Source organism: Rhagoletis pomonella, unplaced genomic scaffold, assembly GCF_013731165.1.
Source record: "Rhagoletis pomonella isolate Grant_MI unplaced genomic scaffold, Rhpom_1.0 Rhpom_scaffold_01349, whole genome shotgun sequence".
NCBI lineage: Eukaryota > Metazoa > Arthropoda > Insecta > Diptera > Tephritidae > Rhagoletis > Rhagoletis pomonella.
Genome location: NW_023459903.1, coordinates 26,978 through 43,067, shown reverse-complemented (window position 1 = coordinate 43,067; position 16,090 = coordinate 26,978). Strand labels below are relative to the sequence as shown.

At 39.2% G+C, this 16,090-nt stretch overlaps 1 protein-coding gene across 1 annotated transcript; it reads left to right on the top strand.

Annotated features, from left to right (window-relative positions):
- The first annotated feature begins 8,929 nt into the window (after positions 1–8,929).
- Positions 8,930–9,367, top strand: LOC118752254. The gene has a single exon (XM_036487114.1). It carries the CDS (start codon positions 8,930–8,932, stop codon positions 9,365–9,367), a length of 438 nt encoding a protein of 145 aa, XP_036343007.1.
- The last annotated feature ends 6,723 nt before the right edge of the window (positions 9,368–16,090 follow it).

Genomic DNA, 16,090 nt, shown 5'->3' with positions numbered 1-16,090 from the left:
TTGGTGTAGCGGTTACCAAGATATACGCATGTAACCATAAGTGGGCGTGGCTACGCCCATTTGCCAAAATTTTGTAATATTCTTATTTTTCGTCTAAAACTCATTGCAAATATCAATTTTGAGTGAATTATCTTCAGTAGTTACTAAAATATCGCAGTTTTCGTTTTTCTGAAAATTACCGTTATATGGGAGGTAGGCGTGGTTATTGTCCGATTCTTAAAATTTTCGGCCATTTGGTATGCTGTGCGAAGGCCAATAAATGTGCCAAGTTTGGAAGAAATTGGTGCAGCGGTTACCAAGATATATACATGTAACCATAAGTGGGCGTGGCTACGCCCATTTTCCAAAAATTTATAATATTCATGTTTTTCGTCTGAAACTCATTGTAAGTATCAATTTTGAGTGAATTATCTTCAGTAGTTACTAAAATATCGCAGTTTTCGTATTTCTTAAAATTACCGTTATATGGGAGGTAGGCGTGGTTATTATCCGATTTCGCCCATTTTCAATACCATCCGTCCCACGCCCAAAAGAAGTTCACGTACCAAGTTTCGTTAAGATATCTCAATTTTTACTCGAGTTATCGTGTGCACAGACGGACGGACGGACGGACGGACGGACGGACGGACAGACAGTCACCGCTTAATCGATTTCTCTTTTCATTCTGATCATTTATGTATACATTTGTCTATATCTATCTCGATTCGTTTTGCCTGTTACAAACAACCGTTATGTGAACAAAGTTATAATACCCTTGTGCACAAGTGCGCTCGGGTATAAAAATTGATACAATTTTCTCAGATTCAGAGATGGGTGATCGTAAACCCTCTGAATTTTATCCGTCGCGGATGCTGCTTGCAGGTTCCAATTTTAGTCAAGATATTTTAAAGAAACTTTGGCTGAGAAAATTGCCCAAAAATCTTAGTGCGATATTAGCTAGTTCAAGTACAAATGATATTAACCTTTAACTAACGAGGTGGTGGTAAATTTTACCCTCTCTTTACATTTTTTTTAAATTCTCTCTTCCATTGCGCTCAATCAATTTAATTCTCTTGGTATCTTCATATATTGTGATCGTTGTTATTCAGTTGTGTTTTGGCTGAGCTAGACATAGCACGAGCGGAGTTGCTCACATTAAAATTAAAAATTACCACTCCTCGGCATTTACGTAAATTTTTCTTTGAAAATATTTTACCACCACGTCAGCGTTAGCGTAAGTATTTAGTAGAATCAAATTTACCCCACAACGAAATTAACGTAATATTTTCGTGGAATTATTTTTACCACTCGTCTTTTTTCTTGTTGGTAAAAAATTATTTATTTCAAAAACGTTATATTACAAATTTTTTAAATTACGTGATATGCTATTTATGTTAACAGATCATGTCGAATTCAAAAAAACTCAGTGATTCAGTCATATCTCAATTTCTTGAGGAATGTTTTGAGGACGATGACGATGTTAGCGAAGTCGACGACGAAATTGTCGATCCGGATTTCTGCATTGAAGAAAGTGACATGGAGGGTGAAATACGTATAGAAGATGATGCATGCAGTGAATACGATGAAGCGGATACAATGATTGTTGAGGAAATTGTTGGCAATGATGAAGACGAAGTAGTTGTTGATGGAAATGTATGTGAATCTGCTGTAAACTACTTTTATGGAAAAAACGGGTTCAAGTGGTCAGCATTGGAACCAACACGCTGCGTAAAAACTCCTCTTCATAATATTGTGCGGTTACCAGTTGCTACACAACCGCAATCGGAAAAGGATTTATATGGATATTGGTCGCGAATTTTTGATAGCGATATGGAGAACATGATTTTAGAACATACAAATACAAAATTGAAAGCAAAATTTGATCTAACAGCACAAACTGAAGCGAAAATGCTTGATAAAATAGAATTGCGTGCATTTTTCGGTATCTTGATTTACACATCCGTATTCAAGTCTAACCACGAGGCCGCTCAATTTATTTTTGCAACTGATGGAACGGGCAGAGAAGTTTTTAGAGCTACAATGTCTAAGAACCGGTTTCTTTGTATTCTAAATTGCTTAAGATTTGATAACTCCTGTGACGGACAACAACGATTATTGAACGACCCATTAGCAGCAGTTTCTGGTATATTCAACAAATTTATAGAAAACTGCCGAAAAAGTTATTCAATTGGTACTCATGCCTGCATAGATGAAATGTTGGTACCATTTCGTGGAAGATGCAAGTTCAAAATTTACATGCCAAAGAAACCCGCAAAATATGGCATTAAGATAATGTCATTGACTGATGCACGCACACAATATCTTGCAAAAGCATATATATACTTTGGAAAAAACTCGGATGCAGTTGGTCTAACAAATGAAGTAAAACGACTTGCAGTACCAACACAATCAGTAATAAGGCTGTCTAAAATAGTAGAAGGAAGTCGAAGAAATATAACTGCTGACAATTGGTTTTCATCACTCCAGCTGGTTGAAGAACTTAAAAAACGAGAACTAACTTATTTAGGTACGCTGAAAAAGAAAAAAAAAGAGAGATTCCACCAGAATTTTTGCCCAAAAAAAATAGACCGTTGTTATCCTGCATATATGGTTTTACCAAAGATGTCACTATTTTATCCTACGTGCCTCGTCAAAATCGTGCTGTTGTATTATTGTCCTCCATGCATCACAAAAAAGAAGATGACCCACTCACTTTAAAACCTGCAATGATAGCTGATTATAACAATACAAAAGGTGGAGTGGATGAGCTCGATAAGAAATGCTCGATTTATTCATCCGGTCGACGTACACGCCGCTGGCCATTAGCCATATTTTTTAGAATTGTGGATATTTGTGGTGTCAACTCTTTCATTATTTTTCAATCTTTAAAGGATTATGATAACAGCTCAAGAGGAGACTTTTTGAAAAAGCTTGCAAGACAAATGATTTTACCACATCTGCAAAGACGTCAACACAACCAAAAGCTCCCTCGGGTATTACGAGACACAATTGGTAACATTTTGGGTCCGGACTCTGTAGCTCCGCCTCCAGTAGAACCGGTCCACGTTGCTCGTAAGTTATGCCACATATGCCCGACTAGGCTAAAGCGAAAAACTACACACTTTTGTCTGCAATGTAGTAAGCCAATGTGTATGGGATGCAGCAAACGTATATGCTTACACTGTGCGAACACAGATTTTGATGAGTAAAAAACCACCTAAAAGGTGAACCTGCAGTTTTTACACCTGACTATTTTTTTTTATGATCTCTTTTATATCTTTAAATGTATACATTTGGCTGTGAAAAAATGCCCTTTAAGTTTTTTTTTTTTTTTTAATTCATATTTTTTTTATAAGTTATTTATATGTCGTTTTTTTTATATAAAAAAAAGGTTTGTGAAATAAAGTACCTGTTTTGTTCAAACGAATAAAAAAATTTTTGTTTTCTTTATTTTTTGTAATTAAAACTATAGTAGCTTATTTTTAAAAAACAAATAATTATCAAAAAATATTCTTTACTAAATTTTTTTTAGTAAAATGAAGAGGGGTAAAATTTACCACCACGTCATAAACTATGTCCCAAAATTTCACCTCGTCAGTTAAAGGTTAATGAATTGGTGAAGCTAGCTGATAATATTTGGGAAGCGGTTAATAAAACCGAATTTCAGCTATGAATAGTTTTCAAAATTCTAAATCACAAGACACAATTATTCAGAATTTAGTTAAAACGACAAATCTTATATGCGAAAATTTTCAAAAACTTTCCTTTGAATTTTTTTAAATTTATTTATTTATTCATATTTATTTATTTAAGTCTATGGTTACAAAACCTTACAGACTAGAGGTACAAAAAGACTTAGAAATAATTTATAAAGATACAATTAAAGGTAATTAGATTCCAGCTTAGATAAAAAAGAGATCTAGGATGGGCGAAATCAAGATCAAGGCTATTAAAAATTCTATTAAGTTCATTAAGAGACCTAGTAATGGGTGCATAATTTAAATAATTCGATTTTAAAGTTTTAACACGCAACGGAAAGTGAAAACGCAATACCCTTTGGGGAATATTAAAACATATCTGCTCCAGTAGTTCAGGACAATTGATGAGACCACAGACAATATCATAGATAAACATAAGTGAGTGAATTATACGCCTTGAGGCAAGAGATTTCAGATTTATTAACAAAGAACGGCCCAGCAAAAAACACGATTACCACAGAAACGAAAGTGGAAACGAGCTAGGCGATGGGAATCGCTTACCGTTTCGCTTCAAGAAGGCCTTATTTTAACATGGGCATGTCATTGGAGGTAAGCCCTTACCCGCAGCATTACCTTCAAACGAAGGGAGAACGCATGCATAAACAGAATCCAGAGAAGCGAACAAAGAATGCCTTACAGAGAAACTAATGTAGAATGCCTAGATAAGTACATACTTATTTATATTAAAGTGAAATCTGAAAATGTCTTAAAAGGTTAAAATAATTAAAATTTTTATAAATCAGCGTACATATGTATGTATTTAGGTATTTAGATTTTTTTTAAAATCGGTATGTACATACATGCATATTTAATTAAGCTTAAAATTGTACTTCCTCACTCTTGTACGTCACTTCATTGACTGACTTCAACTTCGCTGCAAATTGAACAAAGCAAAACATGATTTTTATGCGAGACAAATTTCCACAGAAAGTAACGGCAGAAAAAAGAATTTTTGGATATTCATTCCATTTTTCAGCTGACTACGATGCAGCATTCTACTTTGCATTCCCCGAAATGAAGCAAAGAAGCGAAACAAATAAAATATTGTAGGACATTTTACTTTGCATTTCCCGAAATGAAGCAAAGAAGCGAAACGAATAAAATATTGTAGGACATTCTACTTTGCATTCCCCGAAATGAAGCACAGAAGCGAAACGAATAAAATATTGTAGGACATTCTACTTTGCATTACCTGAAATGACGCAAAGAAGCGAAACAAATAAAATATTGTAGGACATTCTACTTTGCATTCCCGGAAATTAAGCAAAGAAACGAATTAAAAAATAAATATTATAGGACATTCTACTTTGCATTTCCCGAAATGAAACGAAGAAGCGAGATAAATAAAATATTGTAGGACATTCTACTTTGCTTTACTGGCAATGCCTAAAAGAAGCGAAAAAATTCGAAGGCAATATAACGCTATGCCTTCTAGAACACGGTACCACTAAAAGCGATTACCGATTTTTTGCTGGGGGGCCTCATAAGATGGAAGGGGCCAATTAAAATGAAGAGATTGCAGAGCGAAACGGACAAAGCTACGTTGAACTCTTTCGATCCTTTGGGAATAAACAGAGTAAATTGGATTCCAAATTACTGAGGCATACTCCAACTTAGACCTAACTAGAGAATTATAAAGCGTTTTCCTAGTATAAGGATCCCTAAAGTCCCGCGCATAGCGCCGTAGAAAGCCCAAGTTGGAGTAGGCCTTAGGAATAATGAAACTAATGTGGTTAACAAAGGAGAACCCTGAGTCAAAAACAACACCTAAACCGGAGAACTCATTTACAGCGGAGAGACGAGCATTAGAAATGGAATAAGCAGAGGGGATTGGATTTATAATTTTAGCGAAGGTCATGTGGTAACATTTACTGATATTAAGCGATAACTTGTTTCTGGTACTCCAGTCGGATAGATTATTAAGATCACGTTGTAATAAAGAAATATCAGACATGCAGGTAACTTTGCTGAAAATTTTCAAATCTTCTGCATAGAGTAGACATTTAGCATGGTTAAAACAGACCCGAATGTCGTTAATAAAAAGCACAAATAATAGCGGACCAAGAATGCCCCCTGAGGCACACCTGAGGAGGCTACAAAGGGATGTGATTTAGTATTACTAATTTCGACGTATGAGACTCGATTAGTGAGGTAAGACCTTAACCAAAGAAGGAACTTTAAGTGGAAACCTAACCTTTCCAGCTTTAACAACAATATACTATGCGAAACAGTATCGAAAGCTTTTGTAAAATCGGTGTATACAACATCTACTCGATAACAAGTTTTAAATGAAGAAATGCAAAATTGGGAGAATTCAGCCAAGTTGGTGACTGTAGAACGCCACAGACAAAGCCATGTTGATGCGGATCAATTAATTCCTTAACAAAGAAGTACATTTTATCTTTCACCACTTTTTCGAAAAGCTTTGAGCAAGTGGTGAGTTAAGATATAGGTCTGTAGTTTCTTACATCATTTTTGTTTCCAAATTTGAAAATCGGAGAAATAGAAGCAACCTTCCAACGGTCAATAAAATCGCTGGTAGCGAGGGAGAGATTAAATATAAATTTTAAGGGCACACAAAGTGAAACACTGCATTTCTTAACTAGAAATGAAGAGAGCCCATCTATATCACTTTTCATTGAGGACTTTAAAGAAGATATGCCATTGATAACATCCAATTTAGACACAGACAATGATCCAAAATCTAGAGCGTGGGAAGAGTCATGACAACTGGAGTTTATGGCTATTGTACTATCCTGGACGAAGTTTGACCTAAAAAAATCAGCAAATAGGTTTACGGTGTTCGATAAACATTGGGAATGCGTTCCATCAAATGTCACACAAGTAGCGATATTTGTGCGACCTTTCTTTGAACGAACGTAATTCCAAAACGCTTTCGGATTTGATTTTAATCCAACTTCATATCGAGCAATATATTGGTTGTATAAAAGCTTATCAAGCGCATTAAATTGAGTTGAAAAGTGAATATATTGTTCTCGGAAGGTACAATCATAATTGGATTTGGACAGATCAAAGTACTTGTTCCTTTGATTCTTCAATTTCTTTAGGTCCTTGGTGTACCAGGGTAGTTTATGAATTCTAGCGCCCCGAAGAGAAAAACTCTTACGAAATAATTCGAAAATATTAGTTAGAAAAATATCAAAGCACTGAGAGCTATTTTTCGAAATAAAAAGCAGATTCCAGTCAATTTCCAAAATTCTGGTGTTTAGGTCATCAAAATTGGCACCTCTAAAATCAAAGGTTCGCGCTTCATCGAGAGAAACTGGACTAAAGTTTAAAAATTCTAAAGATATCGAAAGTGGGACATGATGTATATCGGAATTACCAAGTGGGAATTCGCATTCTCTTAAGTGAAAACCTAGATTTTCATCAACAAAGACGAGATCTAAGATATTGTTTAACTTATTAAACAGCGAGTTTATTTGAATGAGGTTGACTCCAAAGAGGCTATCTAGTAAATTAATTTCATACGAATGATATTAAGCAAATCAGACCAAACAATTTTGTTAAGGTTAAAATCACCGAGTATGCAAAAATGACTATCCTCATTATTTTCATAGATACTTAAAATATTTTGTACATGAGCATCATATAAAGATTCAACACTACTTGGCGGGATATACGAAACACAAAAGAAAATTTTACCAAAGTTGCCGTAAATACACACGCACAATTGGCCGAGTAGAGAATCGTTATTCATCAGTTGCACAACTGAAGAGCGTAATGAGCGTTTTATAGCAATCAAAACACCTCCCCCTCTGCACAGGCCCGTTTTAAATGGGTCACGATCTTTGCGATAGGTTTCAAATAAATTGTGATCAAAAAATTTCGTATCGAAAAAATCCTTGTTGAGCCAGGTTTCGACAAGTACATAAACATCAAACTCACAGCGGGACGTAGCTAAAAACACATCTTTAGTTTTAGTGCGCATACCTGACATATTTTGATAATAAACATTTAATTTATTTAACGTATTAGAAGAAAAAAGATCACTTATGGTTGCATTTTTGGAATTAAGCCTATTCATTTTGAAAAAAAGCGAAATGCACGAACATTAATTCCTACTGGCCATAAATTTTCATCTTAGAGTTTACTATAATATACACTAGACACACCTAACTTAAAATTGACACTTTGTAAATTATCAACAGAGTTAATATTCTATTAAGCAACGAATTAATACAAATTCTAGATATAGATCATTTAATAGGAATTGTTTTAGAAGTCCATACAGAAGTAGATCAAAACGTTGGTCGTCTTGCCGTGGCGGGGAAGCTTAAATGATGTCATGGTATACCTCACAGTGTGGAGTGCACCATGGCAACATGAACTAAGAGGGAAGCCCAGTATTGCATCCTTCTGCAGCACTTCTTGACACTTCAAGATGAAACGTTGCTTTGAGCCGCTGAGGAGAGCAATGGGGGGATTACCGCACCAACACTACCCAAGCCAAGGTGTGAAGGCCACCGTGCCGATGGATGAATGGCCAGCGGGTAATAAAATGTGGCTGGCCGCGAACGGTCCCCTCCGATGCCCGGGCAAAGTCGGTTGTAGAAGTGCCTTCTCCATGCATACCGGCTCTGCGGACGAGCGAAAAGCGGGAATCAGCAGCAAAACGGAAGGTGCCAGCCATAGTACCGCCGTTTTGCAATTAGAAAATTTTAGTACCGGTAGTGCCAGCCATAGTACACCGGAAGAAAAACCAGCCTGTAGCAAGCACGCGGCCGGTACCAGCAGTACCCAGCTGCAAAAGCATAGGAAACCCTCAAACGCGTTCATGAAGCAACGGTACAGAAGGCTCTGTACATGTTCGACAAGATCGAGAGAAATGCAGCAGCCGGACGTGTAGACGAGCGCGATGAGGAAGATAAGCTTAGATATATGGCCTTGGTGGAAGAGTATGAGAAATTCCAAACAGAACGTACTGCCACCATGGGATCTAGCGAAACCCAAAAAAGGAATAGGTCTCAATACGAGAGTGGCAATGGAGCTGACCGCAAAAGATTGAAGCAGGGGGATGTAGCGGAGTCCGCAACATCCACCAAGCATCGCTACTTCAGCGACGTTGCAAGAGACCATCTTCAGACTTCAATTATTGATGAAGGTAGCAGAACGCCGCTAGCAGTGCAGCAAAGTGGGTGGAGATCGATGTGAGGCTGTCGAGTCTCGTAATGGACTACATCCTCGACAGCCCCGAAGGTCCTTATCCAGAGTTTGACTCATCGGAATCCCTGAGGGGATACCGGGTCATCAAATGCGCGGTCCAGTTCTCCTTGGACTTCCGCGCTGGGTGTGTAGCAAAGATTAGCGACGCATTCGAGGGCTTGAATCTCAAGCTCATACCAGCCAAGGACATCACTAGGAGGCCCCGTGCGCGCATTTGGTTACCTCCGATAGCCGAACCTGGCGAAAAGTTGCTGTGGTGTGTAAAGGTGCATAATAAAAACATACCAGCAATAGACGAGTGGGAGCTCATCAAAGGTGAAGAGCCGAGAAAGCCCACAAACAAGCCAATTCTCCTAGCTATTTGCTCCGAATCCTCGGAGGCCCTAGCAGAGGCCCTAGCAGAGGCCGTAGAACCAATTGGGAGAAATGCAATAGAGTTTTGATGCGAAAACGAACTAAAGTTAATCTGGTAGAAAATATTACCTCAATAGATGAGATAGAACGAAACGTAAGCTACTTAGAGGGGGCGATGAACAAAGCCTATGAAAGATCAACCACACTGAGTGTCATGAAAAAGAAATCCCCGCCATGGTGGAATGGGGAGCTTAGAACTCTTAGAAATAGCGTTAGAAAACTTTTTTAACGAGCGCTTTAGGTCCAAGTATTGGGTGCCCTACAAAAGTGCGTTAAAATCATTTAAAAAGGAACTAAGGATAGCAAAGGCCAAGTCCTGGCAAACCTACTGTTCCTCGATAGAAAATGTAAGACACTCAGCTAGGCTAAGTAAGATCCTCTCAAAGGAGTACACGAAACCCTCATTTATTAAAAATATAAATGATGTATGGACAAACTCCACGGATGAGTCTTTAGAAGCACTAGTTCAATTCCATTTTCCAGGCTGTGAACAGAATGCAGCAGCATCAGATGGAAAAGAACACACATACATACCAAATAGAGAACTTGAAATAATAATAAGCAAAGAAAAGATCATCTATGCAATAAATAGTTTCTCTCCCTTAAAATCTCCAGGCCCAGATGGTATAATACCGGCTATGTTACAGAATGTAAAGGAGCACATAGCACCGCTACTTGAAACCCTCTATAGAGCTTGTATTAGTATGAACTATGTCCCCCAGAGCTGGAGACGTGTCAAAGTAGTGTTCATCCCTAAGCCCGGTAGGACGAACCAAGAAACAGCGAAAGACTTTAGACCTCTAAGCCTAACTTCCTTTTTCTTAAAGCACTGAAAAGGCTAATAGATATATTAATAAGATAGTTCTTGGGGGAAGAATCCCTATCAACAGCACAACATGCTTACATCAAAGGGAAATCGACGGAGTCAGCTTTGCATGAAGTGGTGGGGCTCATAGAAAAATCACTGCGCTTCAAGCAATACACTTTAGCCGCTTTCCTGGAAATCGAGGGGGCCTTCAACAACATTGAAGTTGACAACATCATCCAATCACTCATGGGGGTTGGTGTTGACGGCGCTGTGGTTGGCTGGAAACGCTCCATGCTAGAAAGCAGAATTATTCAGGCGAAAAGCGGAGATAGTCTTATAACTAGATATGTGCGTAGAGGTACTCCCCAGGGTGGTGTACTCTCCCCACTGTTGTGGGTTGTAGCACTAAACAGCATGCTGCTAGAACTCCACAGAGGTGGAGTTAAAGTAGTGGCGTATGCTGACGATGTAGTGATAGCAGTCACAGGAATTTTTCTCTCTACTGTAAGTGAAATTCTAGGAAAAGCGCTGAGTAGACTACACACGTGGGCTAAAGGCAGTGGCCTTAACGTAAATCCAGACAAAACTGAGTTGTTACTGTTTACTAATAAGTATAAGATACCCCAATTTAGACATCCATCCATAGGCGGCAAGACAATCCCCCTATCGTCCAACGCAAAATATCTGGGAGTAATTCTAGATACCAAACTAAACTGGAAACTTAACGTTGAGAAACGTAAAGAGAGGGCGTACATCGCTTATTATACTTGTAAACGGATCTTCAATAGAAACTGGGGTTTAAAACCGAAACTTGTGATGTGGATGTACACCGCTATCATAAGGCCGATCTTAACCTACGGCCCCCTAGCATGGTGGCCAGCCTTAGACAAACAATACAATGTCAGCAAACTAAATAGCTTACAAAGAGCGGCATGCTCGGGGACAACTGGGGCACTGAAATCCTGCCCTTCAGAAGCACTGACTGTAATCCCCAATATGATGCCCATTGACCTATGCCTAAAGGAAGCCGCGATGTACTCAGCATTAACACTCAGAGAGTCAGGGCTGTGGGGATCGAGAACCTTTGGGCATAGCTCAATCTTAGGCCTTACTTCGATAGGAAATAAAACCACGGACTATATGGTATCAACCCTCGATTTTGGCTTGAATGTACAAGTGCGGTTTCCATCCAGAAGGGAAGGGTCAAGCTGCCGATAGGGAAGCCATCTGTATCTACACTGACGGGACCAAGATGGACTGCGGTGTAGGGACAGGGGTATATTCCGAGGAGCTTGGTGTCAATAGGACCCTCCGCCTGCAAAACCATGCTAGAATATTTCAGGCTTAAGTTCTGGGCATTTGTGAAGCCTGTAGAATACTAAGGAATAGCGGTACCAGGAAAGAAATAGCGGTTATTTACTCATATAGCCAGGCAGCACTCCTGGCTATATCATCCACTGTAACCAAGTCCAAGCTAGTCAAGGAATGCAAGATGGAGTTACGCTCAGCGTCTCAGTCAATGTCCATCTCTCTTGTCTGGGTTCCCGGCCATAGGGACATAGAAGGCAACGAGAGAGCAGACGAACTGGCCAAGGCGGGAGCTTGTTTGGATGAATCTGTAGCGGTGATACTGGGTTATCCCCTGAGACAAATACAAACAGAAATCCACTTGCACCTTCTGAAACTGGCAAGGTGGTGGTCAGAGATTCAGTCTTGCAAGATAGCACGAGAGCTTTAGCCTGAATTTAGCAGGAAAAGAACAGCAGAACTGCTAAGTAGGTCGAGGGTAGAAGTATTTAGAATTGTAGCAAACATGCTTGTAGGAAAACATGCTTGTAGAATAGGTCTGCCATACAACAGAATATGCCGCAGCTGCGGCTTGGATGGCAGCGAAGAAACAGTATTCCATTTCCTGTGTGAATGCCCAGGCCTGGCTTACTTAAGACATAAATCTTTCGGGAGACACATAGTGGAGCAGTTATCGGATCTATCTAGTGCTACATTAGGTGACTTATACAAATTCATAAGCGGTTCTAAATGGTTTGACTGAACCGCTGGAATGTTCTGACAGGTAGGCTACGGTATAATAAAATATAATTGTCCACGAGAAGTGCACCAAAATGGCGCTTTTAAGCTCTAATTGATTCCTGAGCGATAGCTTAGGTAGCACTACAACCAACCAATCAGATCAAAATCTCGTGATAGTCAAAATTGGTTATGTAGATACCATTAAAAATTTGGTGATAAGGCTCAGAAATGTCAACAGCCTTGCGCTTTTTCTAAAAACAAAAATCGTTAAACTAGAGTCATCCGTTGTTGTCGCGGCAAACAATGGAAATTTAGATATTACCACACGTCGCCTATTTATTTTTGATAAAACAAACAAACTAAATTTTTTTCCGGTAAAAAAAATCCCTCATACAAAACGTTCTTCAGATATAATACTTACTGCAGCCAATGGTTCAACGATTTCAACATATGTTAAAAAGATTTTAAATTTAAATTTAATCCCTGAGGACAGGGATTTGTAGACCTTCAAATTCTTGTGTAGCGTCTCCACTGCATCTAGTACCTAAAAAAGAACTGATTGACTGTCGTCCTTGTGGTGATTTTCGGAGACTTAATGTTGTAACTGTACCGGACCGTTACCCTTTACCTCATATTCAAGATTTCAATATGAATCTCAGAAATAAGTATATATTTTCGAAATTAGATTTGGTGAAATCCTACCACCAAATTCCAATGGCAGAAGAGGATATCTATAAAACTGCAATAACGACACCTTTCAGTATGTTTGAATTTATACGAATGCCTTTCGGACTAAGAAATTCAGCGCAAACTTCAAAGATTTATTAATGAAGTAGTTAGTGGTTTAGATTTTGTTTTTACATATAATGATGATCTATTGGTTGCAGCTGAAAATGAAGAACAGCATTTTAAAGATCTCCGTATACTTTTCCAACGCCTAACAGAGTACGGGTTAAATATCAAACCAAGTAAATGTACTTTTGGTGTTACAAGTAATGACTTTTTAGGACATAATATTTCTGGGGCGGGAATTAGACCCTCTGATGAAAAAGTGATAGCTATTCGTAGTTTTGAACGTCCTAAATCTATTTAACAGGCGCAGAAGTTTGTAGGCATGGTTAACTACTACCATCGATATGTACCAAAATTAGCTGAGTTTACGGCAGTTATCTACGATTTAATCAATCGAACAACTAAGAAACCTGACAAGTCCTTAATTTGGGATGACACAACAAATAAAGCCTTTGAATGTGCTAAAGAAAAGTTTGCGTCTACGATATTGTTAAATCATTTTAACAAAGATGCCAAACTCTCTTTAAATGTGGATGCATCTAATACGGCAATTGGTGGTGTCGAAGGTAGAAGGACGACAATTTACAGTTTTTACAGATCACAAGCCTTTGGTATTTGCTTTGAGTTCAAAACCGAACGTAGTCCGAGACAAACTAGACATATGGAATTCATTGCATAATTTACTAATGACATACGATATATTAAAGGACAGGAAAACATTATAGCTGACACATTATCTCGAGCTTTCGAAGTTGATGCAATTAAAGGTACAGAACTGAATTTTAAAGTTTTACAAAATGAACAAGAACAGGACGAGGAACTAAACACATTCAAATCTGGAGAGAAATCACATAACCTTCAATTAATTCAAATACCACTTTTAAATTTTAATATTTGGTGTGAAATGACAGGTGAGAATCCTAGTCCATTTGTTCCAAATTGTTTACGCAAGACAGTGTTTAATATGTTACATGACATTACACACGCTGGTACAAAAGCTACACGTCGTCTAATTATTAAAAAGTACTATTGGCCAAAAATGCACAAAGAAATTAATATTTGGTAAAAATAATATATAAATTGTCAAAAATCGAAGGTTAATCGTCACACTAAATCTCCAGTAATTAAAATTCCGATTCCCAAAAGTAGATTTGATCATATTCATTTAGATATTTTTGGACCTCCTCCTGTATCGAAAGGACATCGTTACATTTTTACAATAGTTGACAGGTTCACTCGTTGGCCCGAGGCATACGCATTAAAGGACATTTCAGCGGCAGTGGTTGCAAATAAATTTTTTAGAGAATATGTTTCACGTTTTGGGGTACCGTTAAAAATCACTACAGATCAGGGTACTCAGTTTATGTCAAAATTGTTTTCGGAACTAACAAAATTGCTTAGTAGTCATCACGTTACAACTTCTGCATATCATCCTCAAGGGAATGGTATGGTAGAACGGTTTCACAGGCAGTTAAATGCTACGATAATGGCTGGAAATGGAACCAGCAATTGGTATCATGAGCTGCCGATGATACTTCTGGGTTTACGATCGATGTATAAAGAAAGTATTTCAGCCACACCATCTGAGATGGTTTTTGGGCAAAATTTACGCCTAACCGGTGAACTTGTGGTTCCATCTGAAGAAAATTTTTCCCCAACTGAAGTTTTAGGCAATTTACGGGAACATTAGAACATAGAAGAGAACTCTGAAGCCAACAGGCTGAGGAAACTTCTCTCAAAATCTTCTTCAAGTATGAACTCTATCCAGAAGCCTAACGGTGACTGGACGACATCATGTAGCGAAATGCTGGAGGTCCTTATGAGCACTCACTTCCCGGGCTGCTCAGATGAGACCCCCGATTTTTCGCCCGGTCCTAGGACCTACTTGTCTCTGGGTGATACCGTTGGGGACATCGTAAGTGAGGAGAGGGTGGAATGGGCTTTAATGTCCTTTCAGCCCTACAAATCTCCTGGCCTTGACGGAATCTTTCCCGCCCAACTACAGGAAGCTAAAGACATACTGTGTCCCATGCTTTCTCAGATTTTTACAGCCTACCTAACTCTGACTCACATACCACACGAGTGGACAAAGGCAAAGGTTGTATTCATACCAAAAGGAGGCAAGGCCGCTCATGTGAAACCGAAGGATTTCAGGCCTATAAGCCTCACCTCGTTCTTCCTCAAAACTCTAGAGAGGCTCATCGACGAATATATTCGACGGAATATTAAAGCTGACAACCTCTCCTCGAATCAGCATGCATATTCCAAGGGGAAATCCGTGGAGACCGCACTCCATGAAATCGTAGCTACGATCGAAAAAGGATTGGCCTTAAAGGAATACACGCTCGGAGTTTTTCTCGATATCGAGGGTGCTTTCAACAACGTCTACCCGAAGTCTGTTGTTAACTCCCTTCTTAGGGCGGGGGTGCAGCGAGGTCTGGTGGATTTTGTTGAGCTCCTTCTAGGAAAGAGAACTATTCTATCAGAACTAGGGATGGTTCCATTACAAAGTATGTGACCAGGGGCACCCCCCAAGGGGGCGTTCTCTCCCCTCTACTCTGGAATCTAACAGTGAACACCATACTTCTAAGCCTAAAGAGCACCGGTTGTCAAGTCATAGCGTACGCCGATGACATAGCAATCGTTGCAACGGGCAAACATCTTCAGGTCCTGAGTGAGTTGTTGCAAAACGCACTGGGTCTGGTAAACATCTGGTCCAAGGAATGTGGACTTAGTGTCAATCCTGCCAAGACAGAAATGGTACTTTTCACAAGGAAGTATAAAACTCCCTTATTCAAACCTCCCGCCCTAAACGGGGTGGCACTCACTCTCTCAACCGAGGTGAAATACCTTGGTGTTATTCTGGACAGGAAGCTGAACTGGAAGCGAAACACTGACGACCGCTCCAGGAAGGCCAATACTGCCCTGTATGCCTGCAAAACGGCTATAGGCAAAAAATGGGGAATAAAACCACATATAGTACACTGGATGTACACAGCTGTGATAAGACCATCCCTTTCTACGGGGTCACCGTATGGTGGCCTGCTCTAAACAACACCGTATCCAGAGCCAAGGTGGAACGTGTGCAGAGGACGGCTGCCATGCTCGTCACGGGAGCCCTGCC

Coding starts and splice junctions, on each gene's coding strand:
- LOC118752254 (XM_036487114.1), top strand. CDS start 8,930: ATGGACTACATCCTCGACAGCCCCGAAGGTCCTTATCCAGAGTTTGAC.